Below are 25,806 nucleotides of genomic sequence, written 5' to 3' on the forward strand. Positions count from 1 at the left end.
TGAGGTAAGGAATAGTAAGAGTATTGTAGTGGTTACAGTATGCTCCAGGCAGTCCAGACAGACAAAGTGTCTCAGGAATCAGCCGCAGGAATCTATAAACATTTTAAATCTATATTTTTATTTGTTCACACTGTTTAAGTAAAGATGTTGATATGAGGGCATTGTTGAAAGAAATTGGTGATTTTCTACACCAATTTGATGATCTTATTTCAAATAGGAGTCCTAAAACAAGTGTAGTAAGCAAAGATTAGTGACTTCTTGCCTCAAGCTGCCTGTTATATGAGTTAAGAGAGAAAATTTGCCAATCAACAGTTACTGATCACCAGTGGTTCCAATCACCAATCAATGATCTCTATCATCCTTATTGACTAATCACTAATCAGCATCATTCTTAATAACTAATCACTGATCATTGTTCCTAGTGATCAATCACTGATGGTGTTTCAAAATCTTTTCTTGGCACATGTAATAAATGTGAGTTATTCCATCTGTATTCCATTGCATTGTATCTCCTTCCTGATAATTAAAATGTCATCAGAAAGTGTTAGAACTTTATGTTGCACATTTCGAGTGGAAATGGACATAACGATTCATGGAATGTGACACCATCTGGCGACTTCTACCAACTTCTTGAACAACATTCTTACACCTCATGAAGCTGCTTGTTTGTGAATTCTCAGACTCCACTGCCCTCTTGAGGATGATGTTCCTTGAACACGTCTACTACTATGTGCCCTCTATAGTCCTCTTAGTAAGAAAAAATATGTAGTTAGCAGAAATTATTAGCATGACTACTAAAGTTCTATTTTGATAGGGAAATCTGCATTAATGTTAAATAACGTATATGGATTTTGACTTCAACTGATTTTATTACACACGTGTAAAAATTGATTCATTTAACACAAAGATACACATTTGCCAACACGAGTAAATGTTCTGTTTTCCTTTCACCTGGAAGTCTCCAACTTTCCCTTCTCCAAAACATCCTCAAACCATTAAGCTTCCCCCACCATGTTTGACTGTGGGGGTGATGAAGTCTGCTAACATCCTTTTTTCCTGTTCTCCTTCTTAAATTCTTCTGTTAGAGTCAGAAATTTTACATTTGGACTCATCTGTATACAAAACTTTCCTCCAGTCATTCACTGTCCAATTGTGTGTTAATGACTTTTACATCTAGTTTGTTGCAAAATAAACATGCGTCTGTCTCAAAAATGATAAAAGACTGGGTGTTGACAAACTTTTGACCCACCCCATATAAACTAGATTCCTCTTCAATTTAATTAAGAATCCTTTTTCTAATTATTACAATATGTATTTATTATTATTTGCTAACTCACGTCACTGCATAAATAAATATGTTGAAATTGGTGTCACTACATTACAATGTAAAATAAAATATATATATATAAAAATATAAATATAAATATTTTAATAAAAATGTATAAAATAATAAATGTAATAAAAAATGTATATGTAATTTATTTATATATATTATCATATATATTGTTTTATATATCTGAAGTTGGATTGTATTAACTTTTGTGTTTGTATTATTATTATTATTATTAGTAGTAGTAGTAGTATTAATTTCAAGGGAATTATAATTTAAGTTTTTATTGTATTATTATTATTTCCTGATATTTGTTGATTAATAATTATTATCAATTTAAAAACATTATATTTCAGATAATAGAATACTGTACTTAATAATGGGAATGTTTTATTTACAAATATTTACATGATGAGGTTTTTAAACGTTTTTTTTTTATTTTTTATGAATTTTTTGGGGGAAATAATATGAAATTTGCTGCAGCCCCTTCATAACTAATTTGAACGTTAAAAATACTGTAATGCAAAAGTGGGCGGTGATCAGTTAAAGAACGTCAAATCCCATGATCCGTGTAGAGTAACGCCATTTCCGTGTATGGGATCAACACCCAATGAATGTGCACGTCGTAGCCGTAACGTCCCTCCCCTTTGACTGGAGCTTTTTTTTTCGCCCTCAGCGTTCAGCGAACGTCGGCGCCATATTGACGATTCCAACGTTTTCTGCAAAACCCGAAAAAACACCGAATTTGTCAGAATGCTGTACCTGGAGGACTACCTCGAAAGTAAGTATATAGGCGGTTTTATTTGTTTCCAGCTGAAGAAGGGGGTTTATTTCAGTCTCCGGCTCGTGTTTCGTTGATAACGGAGGCCAGCTGTTAGCATGCTAGGCTAGTCGGTAATTTGGCTTTTTCTTCTCTCTGGCAGTGATCGAGCAGCTACCCATGGATCTCCGCGACAGGTTTACGGAAATGCGAGAGATGGACCTGCAAGTGCAGAGTAAGACGCAGCGATCGGGCGACAACCGAGTGCGCTATAACTAACCACAACACCCTGACTTTTATTATTTTTATATATATATATATATATATATATATATATATATATATATATATATATATATATAAAAATCAAGTTAAAAACAGCTCTGAAATCACATGAACTTGGAAGCATCCCTTTAAAACTAGAGGCGCAGAAACTACTGTCAAGTTCATTGCAAGTTCATTTGTCCAGTGTAGCAGAACCTAAAAAAAAGCATCCAAGTCCATTTATTTTTATGAGAAGTTTGGATTATACTTATCAAAACAAAACATGTAAAGACATCAATCATATATATATTTTTTGATTTTCCCAAATTATGCAAATGCAGCATCTTGCATAAATATTATTGATGTATAAATTTTTTTTTTTTTTTTTTTTATTTCTCTGGTTTTCTTTCACCACCCAAAAAAACACTGGTCCATCAAAGTTGATCTGCACCCAAAGACTTGTTCTAGAGGTCTTCTGTGTTTGGTTCCAGATCCACCGTGACCCTAACCAGGATAAAATGCTCACCATGAATGAATGGATTCGTCAGCTGGGATGGAGATTCTGACGTTTTAACTCCATGTTTGCCCAAAATATTAGTTTTTTTTATTTAGTTTAATGAAATTTGAGCTGGCTGCACATTTTCTGAGGAAGGTAATTAGCTGGCAAATGTTGGAGATTTTCAGAGCAATGATCCAAATGTGTATAAAAATGCATATCATGCACTCGCCTGTGAGATGAGACCCGTCTCAGAGCAGATGGTGTGAGCAGTAATGAGTTTCGTCAGTAGTAGTAGTAAAAGTTTCACAGGATAGAAAGTGCATGTAAAACTATCACTGTGTTGATCAGCCATTTATACATGAACACAGGCTGCTGGTGGTGAAAATCTGAGTATGAAAATGTTTTTGCACATCTGTGTGTGAAAGAATACCAAAAAAAAAAAAAAAAGACTAATCCTGGAAGGATTTCTGAGAAGTATCAGTATTTATTACAGTCCTGTATTGTCTAAAGTCAATAGAAAAGACAAGTCTGACTCAAAGTTCAAAAGTTTTGGATCAGTGCATTGAAATCCCACTGCTTGTGCTTTACAGATGCCATGGACCAGCTGGAACAGAGAGTTAATGAGTTCTTTGCCAACGCTAAGAAGAACAAACCCGAGTGGAGGGAGGAGCAGATGGAGGTTATTAAGAAGGTAGAGGACAAACGATGCAGTTTTCACCAAGCACCATGAGAACATCTGCCAGAATTAGCTCTTCACTCTCATAGCAGGCGGCTTTATTTCCTATTCCTGTAGACTTTTTGTGTGCATGTTTTAAATTTGTTTTGCTTTCGCTGTTTTTTATATATTTGTAGTAAAATCCTTCTTCCTGTATGTAATCCCTCATGAAAGTTATTATATATATATTTTTTTTTAAGCAAACTTGGCTTGTTGAAAGTGATAGCTGTCAGGACTCAGGAATGATTTGCTTTCTCACAGGACTATTATAAAGCGCTGGAGGATGCTGATGAAAAAGTCCAGTTAGCCAATCAAATCTACGATCTGGTGAGTGGGGGGAAAAAGGTTTATTTGTGCATTACATCTGATTCGCCACTAGGTGGCATTGTCATGCTGAGTAAACTGGATTTCAGGACGAAGTTGAATTTTGCATGGAACAGTTGTGCTGCTTTATAACTGAAAATTGGAACAAAAAATGAAATTCTGATGGTTTCCCTTGATGCTGATTAAGAGGTTTTGTTGTGCTGTGCTGTAATTAGGTGGATCGACATTTGAGGAAGTTGGATCAGGAGCTTGCAAAGTTCAAAATGGAGCTTGAAGCAGACAACGCTGGCATTACAGAAATCCTGGAGAGAAGTAAGTATTAGACAGCTGCTATTTAGTAAGTATGTGTAGAACTCTTACATCTGTGAACCCCGGTCCTTTCCAGAGTTAAAGCAACTCAGCTGCAGTATCTACTGATCCTTTTTTTTTTTTCTTATTGATTTCTTGCAAAACAGTACTTCTTTTCAATCCTGCCTTTTGCTACAATACACACTCATGGCTAAGGTGCAGTCTGGTAGACTGTAGAATGACCAGTGCACAGATAACAAACTACATCAAATCAACCCAACTATAAACCAAAGACAATTTCTCAACTTCCATTTTGAATCCAGACATGACCAGATCATATATCCAAGATGCCGTATTGAACACGCCACACTCTCACACGCTTTCCTGCTTAACGGAGAAGAATCCCCAACATGTCATCAATGTAAAACAAACCTGAAGATAAAATGGAAATAAATGGCAGGGCCTTAAAAAGTCTAAACAAAGGCCATTCTAATGTTCACTGAAATGCTCCCGAAGCACTGTTTTTGTTCAATAGTTTTTGTGGTGCTGTAGTTTTTTCTTTCGCTAATCTAAATATAATTTACGTTATTACGACTAAAAATGAGGCCAATCAGCTTTCTGCTCTTGGATTGTACCACAGACGTTAAACGGAGGGAAGTGCAAGTTAAGGCCAGTTGCTAACAACGTAATTGTGTGAAAAATTTCATTCTTAAAAAGTCTTAAATTTGCCTGTGAAAACCTGCAGAAACCCTGTAATGGACTACAATACACAACACAAAAGATTTTTTGTTTAGAAAGTACAGATGAAGGAATCGTCCAAAATGTATCACCTAAGAAAAGACTAGAATACTTACAGAACATTAAACTGCCAGACACCATATAACCAGTGAACTTTGCCGTCAAATCTCTGTAAAATGCTATAACATCTCTTCATACCCTCCTTGACCTTGCCATGAAAATAGCCACCAAAAAAAAGCAATATACAAACTGTAGAATTCTTCCTATTTTGTATTTTTTTTTAGAGGCAGATTAAAGTCCCAAGCAAAGAAGCCATAACACATTTAAATTAACTACTATCAGTCCAGTCCCAGTTAAGCATACTGAGAGAAAAATGAGCATGCTGGTCGCACACACCAGCTGTTTAACGTACATGGCATGTGAGGACTGTAGCACAGCTCAATATGATGCTACATTAGAAACCTTGTTGGAAGTGGAGTTCATTTATTTTCCCTCAACTCGAATATACGATCATTTGTTTTCCTCGGGTCTGTATTAATCCACTCGACATATGTTATTACACTGCATTAGCTTCCACTTATTAGCCTCGTCAATTAGGTTTCCAAGCAACCTAATCATGGGACCGGTCATCTCCTGAAAGTTTTTACTTCTCACTGGGCTTGCTTGGCACACTGCAGGTCATTGCACCCAAGGGGGATTGATTTGTTTTTAAGGAAAGGGGGGAGAAGGCTTATCATTATTAACTCTGCAAATGCAATTGATCTCACAGGCACCTCTGCAGATTTTGTTCCTTTTTAGTTTTAAGTGGATTTGTGTTTGCATTCGCATGCTTATATATTTATATATTAATTTTCGAACCATTTGAAATCATTCTCTGTGCAGGATCGTTGGAAATGGACAGTCCTTCTCAACCTGTCAATAACCATCATGTTCACTCACATGTCACCGGAGAAAGTAAGATGCACCACTGCTCTTTCTTTCTTTCTTTCTTTCTTTCTTTCTTTCTTTCTTTCTTTCTTTCTTTCTTTCTTTCTTTCTTTCTTTCTTTCTTTCTTTCTTTCTTTCTCCTATTTTCTGTCTCCCCCAGATATCCCTTTATACTTCTACTCTTCAGCGTTTCTAATTGTAACGTGTGTGTGTGTGTGTGTGTGTGTGTGTGTGTGTGTGTGTGTGTGTGTGTGTCTACTTATTAGAGAGGAAGTACAGCACGCCAACCCACCACACTACTGAGCATGTGCCAGAAAAGAAATTTAAATCCGAAGCTCTGCTCTCGACACTCACATCAGACGCCTCCAAAGAGAACACGCCGGGTAAAGGCACACACACACACACACACACACACACACACACACACACACACACACACACACACACACACACCTCAATGCATGCCATTTAGTCCTATGTTTGTGCACAAATCTTTCTCTCTATAAACATTTGTTTGTATTGATTGACCAAAATTGTTCTGTTAATGTGTGTGTGTGTGTGTGTGTGTGTGTGTGTGTGTGTGTGTGTGTGTGTGTGTGTGTGTGTGTGTGTGTGTTTTTGAGACAGGCTGCAGGGTGAACAACACGTCCTCCTCGTCCAACAGCGTGTACAATGTGAACAACTCCCAGTCTCTTTCCTCCTATAACTTGAGCTCTTTGCCAATGGGTCCAGCTGCCGGTGCAGGGGCCATCAGTATGGCAGCAGCTCAGGCAGTGCAGGCCACAGCACAGGTACAAAAAAAAGGAGAAAAACAAACATCACTCCTTCCTTTATCCCCTCCTTTCCTTCCTTTTTTCTTTTGCGACATCAGTATTGTTTTAGCGCACATACTGTATAACTGTTAAATACTTATGTCAAAAGTAAGTTAACTGTACAATATTCCTATTTTTGTTATTTGTTATTATAAATAGTTTTGTAGCACATTATTCTTTTGAATTCTTGTAATATGGGCAAAACATCTAGCCTCAAAGTGCTACTGATTTTAATTGTTTGAGTTGTCAAAAATCTCTTATTTTTAGTATTAGAATTGTGTTAATTGTGGGTTGTTGTTTTTTTTTAAGTGCACTGCATTAGGTTATATGAAGTGCTGCATACAGAATCGATGAAATTCAATGTTGAATGTTTTTGTGTTTTTGCATTGCAGATGAAGGAGGGCAGGAGGACGTCAAGTATGAAGGCTTCCTACGAAGCCATCAAGAATAATGACATCCTGGGTCGGGACTTTGCTTCAAGCAGGGAGTCTTCCGGCTACATGTCCTCGACTCTGGCCTCCACTCTCACACAGAACCTCAGCAACAGCTCAGACTCCCGTGCAGGACGCAAGAGCAAGTAAGAGTCAGCGAGTTTGACATATTGTGAAGGCTAGATAACTAGGTCAGAACATCTCCAAAACTGCAGCTCTTGTGTGGTGTTTCCATTCTGCAGTGGTCAGTATCTATCAAAAGTGCTCCAAGCTAGGAACAGTGGTGAAGTATGAAGTGTGTGGTCATGATGGTATTCCTGATCAGTGTATGTCAGAAGTTTAGTTACTTTTGTCTGGTTGCAGGGAAAATTTGTGCAAAGTAATTATATTTGTGCATGATGGATTATGATTATTTTTATTCCAGGAAAGCAGAATGTTAGAGCTGAACTGATTATTTTAATGACCTTTAGCATTGCACTTCCTTCGGCAGTTGGCAAAAGTGTGTCTTTGTTTTTAGCTATGCAACTCTGAATCCACAAAGTCTACATGTTTCTAGAAAGAAATATTACACTTCTACAGAATATTATTTTGATTATAGTTAGTTTTTTGTGTTTTCGGTGTCCTATACGGATCTGTTCAGGTTTAATTGGTTTCTAAGAAGAAGAAAAAAAAACACTTCAAATGAGACTAACTTACACATGTACATGACATGAAAAGCGCATATGATAAATATCACTCTTTTGTATCCTGTGCGTGCAGAAACAACAATAAGTCTTCCAACCACCAGTCCTCATCATCCTCATCTTCCTCTTCCCTGTCGTCTTGTTCCTCCTCCTCGGCTCTGGCTCACGAGCTGGCCCAGCAGACTGCGGCGCTACCAGAGAGCGACAGCAGCGGCCAAGTGGACTGGACTTACGATCCAAACGAGCCCCGTTACTGCATTTGCAACCAGGTGCTTACACATTTCTTTTTGTTTTTACAGGCACATTGAATAAATTATTCCTGTTTATGACGACGTTGTTCCAGAGACTTCAATAAGCATGTTGGTTTTTATCGTAAAAACCGTTTTGAAAGTTGAGGACATTTACAACAATTTTAATAGGCATTTAGGCATATGTTAATAAAATATATAAATAAATTAGTTTCTACTCCAAAAACAAACAAAACAAAATATTGAGTATTAATGCTCAATCAATCAAGAAGGCATCAATTCATCCCTATTCGCCATCTCCTTTCTTTTCCCCCCTCTCTATTTTATAATCATTAGAGTATCTCCCTGTCATTTTGAGATTATCACAATCTATTGAAGCAAATGTACTTTTAAGTTGTCATTTTACATGGTTATTTTAAAAAGCATTTATTTTAAGATTCATATTTTTTGTCGTCTTTGTTTGGTTGTTTTTTTTTGTTGGAAATTCCCGTATGGCTGATATGGCTATTTTCCAAATTCCATTACAGCCCACACCCGCTTGTTTCAGGGAATGTTTTTGTGGAAAAAATGATGTCTACATGAGCCCTAACCACACAGTGATATTGTGGTAGCTTATTGGTTAAGGCATTGGATTTTGGATTTATAGTCATGAGTTCAAATCCCAGCTGCAAACCTGTGCTCCTGAGCAAGGCTCTTAACCCCATCGCTGCTCAGGTGTATGAATAAGATAAATGCAAGTCACTCTGGCAAATGCCAGAGATAAATACTGGATATAGTTGGTTAGTTACTTAGTCTGTGTGCAAGGATTTTTTTTTTTGTTTGTTTATATCTGTGTTCAAATGTATTGGCTCTTTTTTTTTTCTTTTTTTTTTTTTTTTATTATTATTAAAACTGGCCACATTATCTTTCATTAAGCATATTGCATATATCTCGTATCATGTCTGTTTCTCTCTCTTTTACCTTTTCCCTCTGTGTAAATGCATATTAAGTCTCTCTTCATTTGTAGGTGTCCTATGGTGAGATGGTTGGCTGTGATAACCAGGATGTAAGTACACTTTGTTCATTCATGTATTCCCCATTCCTCCTGATCACCTGCATTATATAAAACCTGTTAGATTTATGAACCAGTCATTTACTGACCTCTATAATGATGATGGTGTTTACATTAAACATAAACACTAGGAATGATGAACATAAACACTAGGAATGATGGTGTTAATCTGAACTCGTTTTTTTGTTGTTGTTCGTTTCTGCAGTGTCCCATTGAGTGGTTCCACTACGGCTGTGTGGGCTTGACTGAGGCCCCTAAAGGAAAGTGGTATTGCCCACAGTGTACAGCAGCTATGAAGAGGAGAGGAAGCAGACATAAATAGACATTCAATACCCCAGAGCTGACCCTGAAAAAACCTACCCAAAACACTCAACCCAATCTCACTGCCTGATTCTGTCCCCTTTTCCTTCATAAAAAAAGAAAAAGAAAGAAAAAGAAAACCACACAAAAAAAAGAAAGCAAAAAAAAACCCAACGGTGCAAGAGAAATTTTCGATGTGATCTCCAGTTTGTGAAATGTGAAAATGAGCTTTGAGGAAAGTGTGCGTGTAAATGTAAGACGTGACATGACCTTTTAGTTATTTTTTTATCTTCGAATAAAGTCCTGATTGGTAGGGGAGGGATGTTGATATGCACCTGACCGTCAGACATTCCTCAGCCTTTACCATGCGTGATGGTAGGGGTCATGACCTCCAGCACAAATTAGTGCATCTCACTCCTATTAATCCATATTCCCAGAGACAAGACGAACTCGGGATGCGTGTCGATAAACCACGGATCCTGGAAATTCACCTGAAACTCCCAAAGCCTCCGAATGAGAAGACTCTAATGATCATTCTGGTGTTTTCTGGAAGTATTTGTGTATTCAGTACAACAGTAGATTTTAATCCAGGTCATGGGGGTTCCCCCTGCACTGCTGATTTGGTGTTTTTCTGCTCTAAAGTGCACTTTTTTTTTTTTTAACTCATGCAGAGTTCAGTAATGAGCTGGTGAGTAGATTCAGGTCTGTTGAGAGCAGAAACAACACTAAATGTACCCTTATGCTGGAGTACTCAATGACCAGAAATATGGGTTACACTGCAGTATACTGAATTGTGCTTCACTTTGGGATGAAACCTCATATCACCCAAGACATCACACATTTTATGGAATTTTGTGCTTATCTGTAAGAATACATTTATTTGCATACTAGTCAGGATTTTTTTTCAGCTGAATGATTGAGTGCACAATAAATAAATAAAAACAAAAGGAAATTGTGCACACCTTGCAGATAAGCATGAATATATTTTTGGCATTCCTCTAAAGCCAGGTGCTGCCGGGTGTACTATAGAAAGAACACAGTGATTGTTGGTGTGTGTATGTGTGTGTGTTTGATATGATGTGATGTGTACAGAATGTATGTGAATGTGTAGTCTGGCCTGCACTGAACTGGTGATTCAAATTTTCCTTATGCAGGAAAAAAAAAAAGAATAAAACGATCAATAATTTTTGCTATTTTTTGTGTTGAAGGCTTCTTTTTTTCAATATTTTGCTTAACCCATTTCTGACCACTAGATGTGACTATACCAGTCAGGCTTAAACTTTATAAAACCACGGAAAGGAACAGTTCTGACTTATCAAGGCCTGGAGAGAGAGTGAGGGAGTGCTGTAATGTGGACCACCATGCATTGGACTTGTTTGTCCAGTAGATCCCACAGATGCCTGGTAGATCAAGGAATTTAAATAACTCTTTGCAGTCTGGTAGGATGCATTATGCTCCTAAAAGAAGCTAATGCCAGTAGGATGCTGTGTTGCCATGTCAGTATAACATCCACATGAATGCAAGTGTATTACACTGCCTTTACCGGCTTGCGTTCTTTGTAAAGCCATCTCTTCTACAGGTAACGACCCAGCAACCTTCCATTGCTCCATATTTTATTTCAGACTATTGTAGACCCCCCTGTCCAGCCTGCATTGTGCACCGTGTGGTGTTGCTTTGCTTTTTTATTGTTTTTAAATCACAACCAGCATTAACCTTTTGTTACAATAGCACTTCTGTAGGATCAGACCAAATAATATATGTAATGTATGTATAACACTAATCATCTCTTCAACCTGGCACTTGTTAGTGCAGTTTGTCTTCAAAGTTGACATGTTTGAAGCAGGAAAAATGGGCAAGCGTTAGGATTTGAGTTGAGTTTGACACGGATTAAATTGTGACGTCTAGACAACTGGGTCAGAACATCTCCAAAACCTCAGCTCTTGTGGGCTGTTACCGGTTCTGCAGTGGTATCTATCAAAAGTGGTCAAAGAAAGGAACAGTGTTGAACCTGTAAAGGTCGTGGGCGGCCGAGGCTCATTGATGCACATGGGGAGCAAAGGCTGGCCCGTGTGTCCCGATCCAACAGACGAGCTCCTGTAGCTCAAAGTTAATGCTGTTAATGTTAGATAGGTCAAGACTGTAAAAACAAAAGGGCAGCCAACACAATATTAGGCAGGTGGTCATAATGTTATGCCTGATCAGTGTATGTATGTATGTTTATATGTAGTGTGTGTGTGTGTGTGTGTGTGTGTGTTTGTACAGTATTGGGACACCAGACTTTTTCAGCCATATGTGAAACTGACCACAAACTTGGAGGCACACAAATATACAGGATGTCTATGGATGCGATAGAAGACCCAAACCTGTTCCAGCATGGCAATGTGCCTGTGCACAAAGCCAACTCGATTAAGATATGTAAACATGGGCTATAGTGGAAGATCTTGAGTGACCTGCTATAGAGATTTGACCTCAACCTTAATGAACACATAAGGTACAAATCAGAATGCTGACTGCACCCCAGGCCTTCTCACCTCACATACACCAGTACCCGACTTTACAAACACCAAATGAATCTCCACAAATCTCCACAAACACACTCCAAAATCTAGTGGAACATCTTACCAGAGGAGTGGAGGTGATTATAACAGCAGAGGGTGTCACCAAACATTTGTTCATATAGTGTAAGTAATGTGTGTAGCATGAGTTTGAAGGGAAGTGTCTGTGCGTGTGTGCGCGTGCGTGCGTGCGCAAATCCGTTATTCCTCTATTTCCAAGCCGAGCTCAACTGAGCGCCGTGGTTTCTTATGCATCTGTAAAAGATCCCTTCTTCTTTTCTGAGAGCAGTACCAAGAGCTTAGTTTCCAAACTCCGAATCCAGAGAGGAAGTAACTGTTTATTCTCTCTCTCTCTCTCTCTCTCTCTCTCTCTCTCTCTCTCTCTCTCTCTCTCTCTCTCTCTCTCTCCGTTAACGCGAACCAGGTGGAAAAGCTCTGCCACGCATTGAGCTGCAAGCGAAAACACTACCCGCTACCGTTTTTTTGCTTATGGAAATAGGATTTACAGTCTTCCTGTGAGATTTCCTTCTTGTTTTTATTCCTGGTGTTTGCCTTTTGCGCCTGGCTGGAGCTCAGGAGCGCAGTTTTGGAGCAGACTGAAAGGCAGAGGGGAGGCGGTGCTGGAGATCCGCTCTTCTACAGCTTCTGCGTGGGGAAAAAAAAAAAAGAAGAAGAAAGAGTGCTTTTTACCTTTTTCACAAGTTGCCCTGTATATTCTGTACAATATCCCAGACTGTGTGATGATGTGGCCATGTTCGTAAACGCGCGTTGCCTTGGCGAGCATCACTGCGCGTGATTTATATAAAAAAATAATTAAAAAAAAGTTGGAATGCGGCTCTGAAAGTTTCCGAAATTGCGCTTGTGTGCAAACCTGAGCGGGGATGTGATCGATAGAAGGATGCAACAGCGCGTCTGACATATTATCCTCAACCTCATCCTCATCCCATCCTATTCTATCCATGGTACCTTATGTGTCTGGGCATCGGGATGCTGCTGCGCCGGGTCCTGGGGATCCTGGGGATCCTGGGGATCGGGACGCTGATGCGCACATGGCGCACGGCACCGCTTGTGCTTGTGGGACTGGCTGTGTTTCTTCTCTACCACACCTCTGTGCTGAACCGGACAGGCTTCAGACCTGGACAAGAGGACCAAAAGAACAATTCTGTGATGAGGGACCATCTGGTGCTTCTACAGCACCCAGAAGATCTCGGCTATTTACTAGAAGCCTGGAATGATCACGGTGAAGTAAGTGGAACTTTGGGAATAAGGCTCCTGGGTTCTAAAAGTTCTGTGTCAGAAACCCAACTCTTTCAGAACTCTCTTTGTTTCATCAAATGTTTATGTTTTTTATCTAGAGTGTCTTATACTTGAGAAGGTGCACCATTGATTAGTCTGGTCCAGGTAAAGGCTTCCATGTGATATATACTAAAAGAGAGTGGAGCATGGTCATAATTATAGCCAACAATCCTAAAAACCATTGTTCAGATTTATGAATACACCTGATTCCATATTTTCTACAGTTCTTCATGAGCTGGATCGGGTGTGTTTCGCATTTTAGGTTTAAGTTTAAACGTGTTTGATAGTGAGTGAACAAAATTCAAGCAGTCATCAAGTCTCTTCCGAGATCTTTTAGAGGAAGCATTAAGAATGAGTTTGTGCATCTGGAACGTCTCAGTGTTTCCTTGTCATTAAAATAGAACAGAGATCCAGTCCTTTAAACGCTCTACTACTTGACCTTTAATATGACCCGGATGACTGAAACCTGTTACACACTTAATGCCATGTTGACCATCAGGAGGATTCCATGCAAGAAAAAATATTTATTTGTAAATAAAAATCACCAATTTAGTTGGCATGGTGTCCGAAAAATCCCCCCATGACATCATGTTTGTCCCAAGGAATTTGAATCAATGTGGTCCATTTAGAGATGTTTTGCCTGGTCCCCCACTCACCCTATTAAAAGTCCTAGTTAAATATAGCAGATAAGTATTGTTTATTTATGATGGGGTGTCTTTGTGAAGATATTTTGGGAGGACATGCTCAAGGCTGGCTGGCAGTTGGCTAAGAGGCCCTCATAGAGCAATGGTGATTTACGACTGCACACATGTTTCTGATCTGCGCTGACATGGCGTCCACCTGCAGCAACGTTTTGGAAATGCAGGATCAGAGCATGCAATATGAGCAGGTTTTTTTTTTCAAGATAAACCAGCTTTGGTGGTCTGTTTTTCCTTGTTTTTGGCCCAAGTGTGTTTTGGACTCTGAGATTGTAAGACATGGTAGGAGGAAAAGATGAAGTGAAGGAATGAGGGTAAACCGAGCAGAGGCTTAACGCATACTGTCATAGTGAGACCCAGATAATCCCCGTGCTAACCAGCACTGAGGAGGAAGTGTGTGTGCTGTGGTGTGTGACAGGTGTCTCCGATCAGCTGTGAGCCCTCCCTGTGAGGGGCGTGCGTGCAATCACTTAGTCTAATAGTGTTGTAAGCTGGATTTCTCATGCTGTGTGAGACTGTCTGTGCTGTTATTTGTAGTGAGCCAGGAGTTTATGTTTAGGTTGATAAAACGGCAATTTGTCCAACTGCAGATCACAGACCATAAAAGGTGTCTTTCTGAGTTCATGTTTGCTTGTGCACTTGTAATTATGAAATGGCTAGCTCCTCATGAATGCCTTATTTTTTTCCCCTTTGATATTCCGATATATAGAAATGGTACGAAATTTCCTATTCGAAGCCGAGACTCTCACCATCAGAAAATATTCCCTGAGCTTGTGCTGTTCTAAGAAATTAATGGACAACCATGTGGTGTGATGCATCTTTAAGTGAGTTCCAGTTACCTTCCAAAAGCTGATTTTGGTTTTAGTGTGTATTATGTAAATTCATATTATTACTGACTCAATCGTCAAAAATGTTGCATAGTATGATGTTCTTGGGAATCTGCATCTCTCGTCAAAAGTCCTGTCATGGAAATGTACAATATTTGGTACAATAATTAAATACATGAAATATAATATAATGTTAATAAGAGAATTAACGCATTAAAGACACATTGACAGGCTGCAGCCAATAAGAGAAAAAGAAAGGTAAAAATAGGTTTATGCAAAGAAAAATAAATAAATTGAAACAACTTCTAACGTCTGCTAAGGGGAGAATAAAATTCAGGATTGATAGAATTAGAAATTGTTTGCTCATTAATTTGTTTGTGAAGCTAGTAAATGGTTATAATCTGGAATTTGCATTGTTTACTCAGTTGTGAGGTTGTAACCAACCCCAGCCACTTTTAGTGCAGGTCCCAACCCCGGATAAATGGGAGGGTTGCGTTAGGAAGGGCATCCAGCGTAAAAACGTGCCAAATCAAACATGCGGAGGATCCACTGTGGCGACCACTAACGGGAGAAGCCGAAAGAAAGTTACTCAGTTGTAAGGTTGTTTAGCTGCCGAACTCTCATCTGCTTACCCAGGATGTGAAGTTATTTCTCTGTGTTTCGATAGAAGGGAGTATTTCCTTGCCACAGTCGCCATGGCTGCTCATCAGGGATAAATGCACACCGTTCACCTTAACTGTTAAATTCTGTAAAGCTGCTTTGAGACAATGTCTGTTGTGAAAAGCGCTATAGAAATAAACTTGACTTGACTTGACTCAATCTCTGTAAAGCTGCTTTGAGACAATGTCCACTATTAAAAGTGACATACAAATAAAAGTGAATTAAGCTATATTGAATCAAGACATCTTTGTTGTCCCCCTAATCCTGTGTAAGCACATCCAGTTTTGGGTCACATGTCATCAAGTTTGCAGATTTATGACTATGTGCTTGTCCTATGACCTGTCTGTTCGCTGCCATACAGAAACATTCCCTAGACTCTTATAGTGTTTCAGTCTTTTGGATTAGCTTCATAAGCAGAATCTCAGAGCTGTTTGTTACACTTTGATGTACCCGGACTGTTGTTTGACTGACAGAACTTATTGTGTTTCTGTATCCGACCTTCAATTTTCCTGGTGTTTGTTTCTCACTGTTGTAAATAGAGAAGCTTGTGTACTCTTAGACGAAAAGTCATTTTTGTGACTGCACTCAGAAGTCAGTGCCCTTCTTACAGTCCAGAAAGGGTACTGCCTCCTTCATGCAGTCTGTATAGCGTTTCTCATACATGTAAAGGTCCTGTGTGCTTCATATTTTAGCTTGACTTTGGGAGTGATTAAAGCTCTGACTTTTACACTGCAAGCTAAATCTCAATGGAACCTTCTATGTTTGCTTGCTCTTCAGACTGCTGGAATATCTATTTTTACTCTATAATTTGTTTTGTTATTGGCTAAATGTTGCACTAGAAGTGAGCAAACGTAGTTTGAAAAGTTCTTAATCTTCAGTAAAACTAGCCAACGTAAGCTACCCTGAAAGGTTTTCTGAGAAAAAAAAAATGCTTTTAATTTTTACAGCTAGCTACATTTTTTTATTAATCTGTTTAATTTTCACTGCTGACACAGTCAGCATGCTAATCAAAGCTAACCTCACAGGATTTCTGAGAGGAAATACATGTTATCTTTAGCTAACAAGTAATTAAGTCACATGATTTTGTTTTATTAATATTCTTTAGTCTTCACATTAATGCGAAAAACCTAACCAGACATCCTTTTTAAGAGAAAACAATTCTTAATCTTACTTCTCAATGCTAACACTAGTCAACTAGCAAATGTGACCTAACCTGCCTATATTTCTCAGTGACTGTCATATTTCTGAAAATGTATTTTTACCTTAAATGCTAACAATGCTAATCTGAAGCGTTTCATTCCTATTTTAAAATAATTAAATTATCTAAGGCTAATACTAGTCAGCTAGCTAACAGGTGATTATCTAAAAATGCATGTTCTCTTTTTTCAATAAATGTTACTGGATAATAATAAAAAAAAATCATACAGTTGTTCGTCATAATTTTCATATATCGTATCTATTTTCCTAGTCCTTTTAGTGATTTAGCCAAATTTATGCATAATAGATCAAATATGGCAATGTTCATCATTTGAATGTCTGTGTAGATGTTATTATTATTATAAATTGTATGTAAAATAAAAAAATGTCCATGGCCACAGTATGTAATTTAAACTAGAATATATCACATATACAGGCTGTATATTTTTCTCGAACTCTCTTCTGGATGAATCACAGATGATTCCCAGCATGAGCGCTCGGAGTTGCAGACTTGGAATGTGTACGGCTTGACTGACATGATCGAGTGCAGGCTAAGTAAAGTGTTAAGGCATCAAGTATATATAAAATCTATGTAAACATGTATTAGACTGTTTGCTCATATATCGTTTGCTCTAGTTTACGTGTATTTTTGTTAAGTCTGTATCCGACGTTCAAATGAAACGGTGGTATCTCAAATGAATTCTTAAACATGGTGAAAGTATTTATAACTTGAACTTATGGAAAGCCATACCATAGAATTTTAGAACTGGATACATGGAGTAAGCGGTAAGAGAGCGGTGAAAAAACAGGATGGTATAGAGTGATGGTGAGAAAGTGAGAAGGAAGAATGGGAAAGAGTGGAATTGCAATTGAGGGGGAGTTTAAATGAAATGTGGAGCTGTTGCCAAATCTGTCAGCAGTTACCCAGCAAAGCAGCCACTTTGCATAGACAATCAGGCCCTAAGTTAATCACTGAATACTAACAAAACCCACTTTCTATCTCTTTCTCTCTCAAAACTCTCTAGCATTGTGTGTATACATTGTGTGTACGTTTGTGTAAAACCTCACCATATTCAATTTGTCAAAAGGCAAAGGTTTAAATGAGAATTTATATAATTAAACATTGCCCTAAAAATCATTTTTGCTAAGCTTAAATAATTTCAAGAGATGCTTACCCTTATCAGAACTGTATTTATTTTAAAGTTCTCAATTCACCTTTCATTTTAGTTTTGCTGTAATTGCTGAATTATACATTCAGGTACTGCATGAAGTCCAGAACGAACAAACAGACTCAAAATGGGTTAAATCCCATCTGATCGATAGACAGACACAGACAGACTAAGGATATAAACATATTTGGACACATTACTTTTCCAATTATATGTGGTTTGAACTAGGAGACCCAAACCTGATCAGGCACTGTTGACAATGCAATGACAATGCGCATGTGCACAAAGCCAGGTCCATGAAAAGGGTTGACATGTGTTGGGGCAGAAGACCTTAAGATCTTAAGTGGCCTGCTATAGAGCTCTGACCTAAACCCTGTTGAACAGCTTTGGGATCAATTGGAAGTCTGACTGCACCCCAGGCCTCCTCACCCAACATCAGTACATGACTTCATTAATGCTCTTGTAGCTGAATGAGATACAGTAGCTTGTCTGTTGGATCACACCACACAGGATATCCTTCGTTCTCCACGTGGATCAATGAACCTTGGCCACACATGACCCTGTCACCAGTTCACCACTGTTCCGTCCTTGGACCACTTTTGATAGATAATGACCACTGCAGACTGAGAACAGACCTCAAGAAATGCAGTTTTGGAGAAACTCTGACCCAGTTTTTTAGCCATCAAAATTTGGCCCTTGTCAAACTTGTGCAAATCCTTATGCTTGCCCATTTTTCTTTCTAACACATCAACCAATTGTTGATAGGCATCTTTTTCTTTTTTAGTCTTATTAAAATGTATTCCATAAATTGTGCCAGCTTGGCATGCTTACTTAGCCAGACCAAGACAGGAGGATTGTGTTTGTTTTCTTTTTACAGGTACTCCCTAATACCAGACATGGCATTGTAAGAGACACTGTCTCAGCAGGAGTTCTGACCTTTATGGCCTGGAGAAGGGAGGTAGGGCTTTTAAATATAGTCGAATTTAAATATAGTTGTCCTGTGCACTGTGGAATTCGGTACCAGCATGTGCTGTCACCAGACACACATATACACATGCTGACCCAATCTTAGACCTGAGTCATGGGAGGAGAGAATGGGGGGGTCAAGTGGAAATATCTAAAATATATTACAATTTTAACCCATTATAAACACTTTTTCAAATTAAAAGTCTTATATTTTTTTGTCAATTCATTTTGCTCATTTTATGCAAATTCCCCCATAATAAGATACAGCAAGCTTAAAATGAGAAATAATGTCCAGAAATCATTATATGCTTATAATAAGAAATGCAGGACACACAGTACACGCACATTTACATACTTTCACACACTTAGAGCAGTTAATAGTCATCATGTTTGCGAGGTTGGAGGAAACCAGAGGAACATATACTGGGGAGAATATGTGAAACTCCAAGTCAATAACATTGATCAAAACCTTGGCCCTGTGATTCAGCAATAATATAAACTGCAAATGTATATGATACAGCTGCAAATAAGTATTTGAACACCTGTCTATCAGCTAGAATTCTGACCCTCAAAGACCTGTTAGTCTGCCTTTAAAATGTCCACCTCCACTACATTTATTATCCTAAATTAGATGCACCTGTTTGAGGTCGTTGGCTGCATAAAGACACCTGTCCACCCCATACAATCAGTAAGAATCCAACTACTAACATGGCCAAGACCAAAGAGCTGTCCAAAGACACTAGAGACAAAATTGTACACCTCCACAAGGCTGGAAAGGGCTACGGGGAAATTGCCAAGCAGCTTGGTGAAAAAAGGTCCACTGTTGGAGCAATCATTAGAAAATGGAAGAAGCTAAACATGACTGTCAATCTCCCTCGGACTGGGGCTCCATGCAAGATCTCACCTCGTGGGGTCTCACTGATCCTAAGGAAGGTGAGAAATCAGCCCAAAACTACACGGGAGGAGCTGGTCAATGACCTAAAAAGAGCTGGGACCACCGTTTCCAAGGTTACTGTTGGTAATACACTAAGACGTCATGGTTTGAAATCATGCATGGCACGGAAGGTTCCCCTGCTTAAACCAGCACATGTCGAGGCACGTCTTAAGTTTGTCAATGACCATTTGGATGATCCAGAGGAGTCATGGGAGAAAGTCATGTGGTAAGATAAGACCAAAATAGAACTTTTGGGTCATAATTCCACTAAACGTGTTTGGAGGAAGAAGAATGATGAGTACCATCCCAAGAACACCATCCCTACTGTGAAGCATGGGGGTGGTAGCATCATGCTTTGGGGGTGTTTTTCTGCACATGGGACAGGGTGACTGCACTGTATTAGGGAGAGGATGACCGGGGCCATGTATTGCGAGATTTTGGGGAACAACCTCCTTCCCTCAGTTAGAGCATTGAAGATGGGTCGAGGCTGTCTTCCAACATGACAATGACCCGAAGCACACAGCCAGGATAACCAAGGAGTGGCTCTGTAAGAAGCATATCAAGGTTCTGGCGTGGCCTAGCCAGTCTCCAGACCTAAACCCAATAGAGAATCTTTGGAGGGAGCTCAAACTCTGTGTTTCTCAGCGACAGGCCGGAAACCTGACTGATCTATTGAAGATCTGTGTGGAGGAGTGGGCCAAAAACCCTCCTGCAGTGTGTGCAAACCTGGTGAAAAACTACAGGAAACATTTGACCTCTGTAATTGCAAACAAAGGCTCCTGTACCAAATATTAACATTGACTTTCTCAGGTGTTCAAATACTTATTTGCAGCTGTATCATACAAATAAATAGTTAAAAAATCATACATTGTGATTTCTGGATTTTTTTTTTTAGATTATGTCTCTCACAGTGGACATGCACCTACGATGACAATTTCAGACCCCTCCATGATTTCTAAGTGGGAGAACTTGCAAAATAGCAGGGTGTTCAAATACTTATTTTCCTCACTGTATCTTCCTTGACCGAAATCATGATAGAATTCTGTGCCCTAACACATTCTGAACTCTTATCTGTATAATACGGGACAGTGCCTGCATCTACTTTCTGAAATGCAGTTACAAGTTACAACCTGATTCCTGATTACTGCAATAAAGTTAAATATTTTACAGCCAGTTCATTTCTGCTATTTAAAGATGACACTCCATTCAAATATAATACTATAATATTTGCATGCTAAAATGTAGGCCTTATTTTGATTACTACTTCTGAGTGCTAGTATGAAGTTAACTCTGCAGGGCTTCTGGGAAATCTGGCCTTCCAGTTAGGAGGAAATGCCAGTGATAAGCGCCAGTTTTTACTTTGCGCTCTCTGCTCTTCATCTATTACTCTATTTTTTTTTCCATTTCTTCCCCCCACCCTTTTTCATGCCCAACTTCGTTTAGCTCATATACTGTATATACTGTATGTGTATATATATATTTCTTTATTTTCCATCTTGGAGCTCAGCCACATCAGAGAGTAGAAAACTCATATGCCCGGAGCCCATCATGAAGTTTCTCTCTCTCGCTCTCTCTCATTCCAACTTCTCAAGTGTTCCCTCATTGCCAGAACCCGAGGTTTCTCAACGATTTGTTTACACTCCTTAAAGAAGCCTACCAACATATTTTTTCTCTTCTCTTTACTTCCCTTATCGCTCCTTCAGTCCATCAGCCAGTCCTCTACCGTCTGTCTGTCCCCCTTTCCTCCTCTTGTAAACCTCCAGCTGCAGATGCTAATCTAAACCATGCAATTATGCCGCTGCCTTCGTTTCCTGAGGCCCGGCTGCGGCCAAGACTCAAACATTATTATTTCATTACAGAACTTCCCTGAACAGGCCTGAAGCAAACAGACGGACAGAAAGAAGCAGAAAGAGTGTGTGGGTGAAAGAGAGAGAGAGAGAGAGAGAGAGAGAGAGAGAGAGAGAGAGAGAGAGAGAGAGAGAAAGAGAGAGAGATCTGAGATGGAGAACCAACAAAGCTTTTAAAAAGGACCGAACATAAACAGAGAGAGCAGAGGAAAGAAAATAACTCCTAGCTCATCTGTAGTGCAGCAGACGAGAGGGGGGTTTAACTGTTTTTAAAAGCTCTTCAGTTCCCCCCTTTGTTAGTCATTCTTCATATCCCATGCTATACTGTATATGGAACAGCTGAGAACATTAAAGTTTTGTGTCGACATTTCATCTTGTAGTTGTGTTTTTAAAAAAGTTATTTAGTTCAATTTGCTATGCTCAGTAGTTAAAAGCAACACTTTATCATTCCATAATATAAATGTGCTGTTTTTTATTAAAGAAAATCCCTTTTGTTCTGATGAATTCTTCTGTAAGCATTTATTTATTTATTTATTTTTTTGCGTTTATAGAAGGAGTCTCCAGTGTAATCACGTTGTGTTCAGTAAGTGAATATAAAGCTTTCAGGATTTGTCTGTTCATCTGTCTGTCCAAGATTCTTGTAAAGTTTATATCTCAAGAATTAGTGCCTGATTGAATTATTTATGTAGAATCATAATTATAACTAGCGGACAAACTGTTTTGCATTGAGTCGAGGTCATGTTAAGGTCCAATAACCTAAATAATGTTTCTTCAATTGCTTCTCTGAAGACTTATTCAGAACTGTTGTTGCGGTCTATGATATTAGCCATCAGTCCAATTGCATTTTCCTCAATGCATCCTGTCAAAATTCCTGCTTGCATGATATCTTAAGAAGTAGACGTTTGTAGAATTTATATATATAAAAAAAAAAAATAATAATCATCTTTGTAACCAGCAAATTAACTGATTTTGATTTTTTTTATTTATCCAAATAGGGTAAAGGCCACAGCAAGGTCAAATGTCTAAAATGTTTTTTCTTCTTTTTTTTAAAGTAAAATGGAATACAAAAAATCTTATCTATAAAAATCTTAACCTTTTATACAAATATTCCCATTAAATATTAATTTAGATAGTTAGTGCAAAACCTTCTGGATCCATTTTGAATCAAATCTATTACGGTAGTTTTGTTAAAACAAAACCTGTCCTTATGTACAAAGCAGTTAACAAGAGCAGTATGATATGTTAATGTGATATTGAGAAAAAGATAAAGAATATTCCATATTGTTATTGTTACGCCAGACTTCCAAACCTCACAATACATTTTATTATTTATGATTTGTTATTCCTGCCATACAAATCAGAAACAGATTGGAGGTGGTGATGGAGGCATCCCCCATCTACACCTTTGATGTTGAGTTTGACTCTCCAAAAGAGTGAAACAAATAGCTGGCGCAAGAACAATTGTATAGTTTCTATAACTAACGTGGTTTGTGGACAAACTGTTAGATGTTATTGTAACTAAATAAAAATGAGGAGAAGTTCCTTTATTATTCAGAATCCCAAAAAACTGTGGTATATTAGGAAAATCATGTTTCAGGACTTCCATTATGTGATCTATTTCCTGTTTTATTCCTGACACACTAGGCTGTTTATGTCACTTCACTCGTGGCTGTGATGACTTTCCCAGACTGCTGTTATGTCATAGTGACCACCTTAGTCTCGTCATCTTGGCTCAGCTGTCTGAAGTCCTAATCCCGCTGTCCTCTCACCCCTATGCATGACTTCTCAGAGTATATTAGTCTAGCAGCTGAGCTACAACAGATCTATAATGAGGTATTTTGGTTGCACTGTTTTGCTTATTAGCATGCATCTAACACAGTAAGTATTCGAGTTTGTCATCAATGATGAGTCAAGTCAGGTCAAGTTTATTTCTATAGCGCTTTTCACAACAGACATTGTCTCAAAGCAGCTTTAAAGAATTTTAAGAGTTAAGGTGAATGGTGTGTATTTATCCCTGATGAGCAGCCATGGCGACTGTGGCAAGGAAAAACTCCCTTAGATGTTATGAGGAAGAAATCTTGAGAGGAACCAGACTCAAAAGGGGAACCCATCCTCATGAGGTGCTTTATGTTGGTCATGCTTTGTTTAAATAGGTATTTGAAGGGCAAGATTTGCTCATATCATAACTAAGGTTGGGGAAAAACCTTTTTACTTTTGTTCATCCTCTCTCTCTCTCTCTCTCTCTCTCTCTCTCTCTCTCTCTCTCTCTCTCTCTCTCTCTCTCTCTCTCTGTCTCAGGTGCACTGGTCTAAGAGGAGCTGTGTGGGGAAGGGAGTCATATTGACAGGGCAGCATGTCCCATCAGATACAGAGGTTCAGCTTTATCACAGAGTCCTTCAGGAGCAGGGTTACCGTGTCAACCAAGGACGCTATGCTGAGACTAGTGCTGCCCTTACACACAGCGGCAGAGGTGTGTCCACATGGGTTTCTGATGTATCTTACCTTCTTATATACAAGTCAGGTCTCTGGTCACTCAAGCCATCTCTAAAGCCGAATAAGCATCTTGGCTTACTCTTAAAAAGGTTCCAGTTTTAATACTGTACCTACCTAAATTTACCAACCAGGGACAATGAAAGTTAGCGAACGCATGATTTTCTCCCCAATACACATCCCAATACACACTGCTGCACTCATGTAGAATCACTGAGTAATACTCTATCTACCCTCTTCCACATACAAGGGCTCACAGATGCTATTCTGATTGACAGGTGAGAGAGATAAAGATTTTATGATTATATTAAATTTCACTTTTTTAGCTCCCGACCACAGATGGCTGTGGGATTCGAACTCGAAAAACTCCTACAGATAGAAAGTACATCTTCTATTGCTCCAAAGTAGTCCACCTGAGGGCAGTGACAGCTATTTAATGTATTTACAATCTAAAACCAGTATATTAAGCTTGGTCCCTGAAGGAAGAAATGAGGAATAGAAAGGATGTTTTGTGCTCGTTTTGGTCAAGAATTAAAATGCATATCAGTTGACCTCGGCTAACACACACAGACACAAAAACACACCCATAAAGCTCTAATTAGTGGCATGTTTGCAATAATCGAAAGTAGACCTACTGTACGCACAAAAAAACATTTAAATATACGTTTTCTCTAAAAATGGATTTAATAGTTTTACTACAACATCCACAGTAGAGCTCTATAAATGTATATTATAATGTAATTTGAAGGCACAGGATTGTATAAAATCTCTTTCGATGTGGTAGAATGTGTGTAGGAGACTCAAACCTGTTCTAGCATGACAATGCACCTGTGCACAAACCCAGATCCATAAGGCAATAGCTTACAATGGTTGAAAAAGAAGATGTTAAGTGGGCTGCTACAGAGCTCTGACCTCAACGATATAAATCGCCTTTGGGATTAACTGGAACGCTGACTGCACCCCAGGTCTCCTCGTTCTCCATCCGTACCTGACTAGTAAAATCCCTCTGGATGTATAAGCACAAATCTCAACAACCCCACACTCTGAAATCTAGTGGAACATCTTCCCAGCAGAGTGGAGCTTATTTTAACAGGAAATGGTGACTAAATGTGGAGGTAATAAGGTGTTCAAAAAGCACAAACCAATCTTAGGTCAGGTGTCCACAAATCTTGTCTATACAGTGTACATCACATCATTATATATACTTGGCTTACTGGACCAATGGCTACACTTCATTCTGAACCCTTTTTAAAATGTATAATTATTCGTCCTATTATCCCTCTATCCTTTTATTTCATGATTATGAAAGTTTTAGTGAAACATGTTTGCTGTGATGGACGATGTGGCCACTGAGGCAAAATCTACCATTAAATATTTTACCCATGGACAATGATAATCATTTACCCAAGTATATCTCTGTATTATCTTTAATTAAAGAGTAACTTATTCCATGAGAACTCCTGGGGAGTTTTTTATTTGATATGGCATAATGATTCTTGCAAAGGGACAAGAGCCAAGTTTATTACAATCTGCTCCAGAATTATTGCAATCATTAGAATTAACTAATATATATATTTTTTTATATATAAAACAAGTACTGACTTGATTTATGTATTTAGAAAATAAATGCCTATGTTGGTTTGAAGCTCAAAATCAATCTTGAGATGCGTTTAGTAATATTATTTGTTCATTGTTTTCTTATAAAAAATATTCTGTAGGAAGGTTTCAAGACATGCAGTGAAAATAGTTTTTTTGTTAACTGCTCCTTTTTATAAATTAGAATAGAAAATAAAGGGG

At 38.5% G+C, this 25,806-nt stretch overlaps 2 protein-coding genes across 2 annotated transcripts in view; both read left to right on the forward strand.

The window, feature by feature from the left end:
- Window positions 1-1,951: 1,951 nt before the first annotated feature.
- Window positions 1,952-10,563, forward strand: ing3 (inhibitor of growth family, member 3). Its single transcript, XM_083527829.1, has 12 exons — window positions 1,952-2,111; window positions 2,254-2,325; window positions 3,444-3,544; window positions 3,830-3,895; window positions 4,108-4,204; window positions 5,801-5,872; window positions 6,112-6,228; window positions 6,473-6,636; window positions 7,050-7,234; window positions 7,848-8,040; window positions 9,026-9,064; window positions 9,276-10,563. The coding sequence occupies exons 1-12, from the start codon at window positions 2,084-2,086 to the stop codon at window positions 9,390-9,392; spliced, it is 1,251 nt and encodes a 416-aa protein (XP_083383955.1). The 5' UTR covers window positions 1,952-2,083; the 3' UTR covers window positions 9,393-10,563.
- Window positions 10,564-12,306: 1,743 nt separating this feature from the next.
- Window positions 12,307-25,806, forward strand: part of cped1 (cadherin-like and PC-esterase domain containing 1) — a 61,542-nt gene continuing 48,042 nt past the window's right edge. Inside the window, exons 1-2 of the mRNA XM_083528836.1 lie at window positions 12,307-13,170; window positions 23,818-23,989. Of these exons, the coding sequence (XP_083384962.1) occupies window positions 12,895-13,170; window positions 23,818-23,989 (448 nt within the window). The 5' untranslated portion in view covers window positions 12,307-12,894. The remainder of the gene's footprint in view (window positions 13,171-23,817; window positions 23,990-25,806) is intronic.

The sequence above is a fragment of the Silurus aristotelis genome (genome assembly GCF_946808225.1).
Source record: "Silurus aristotelis genome assembly, chromosome: 24".
In the NCBI taxonomy this organism is placed as follows: Eukaryota; Metazoa; Chordata; class Actinopteri; order Siluriformes; family Siluridae; genus Silurus; species Silurus aristotelis.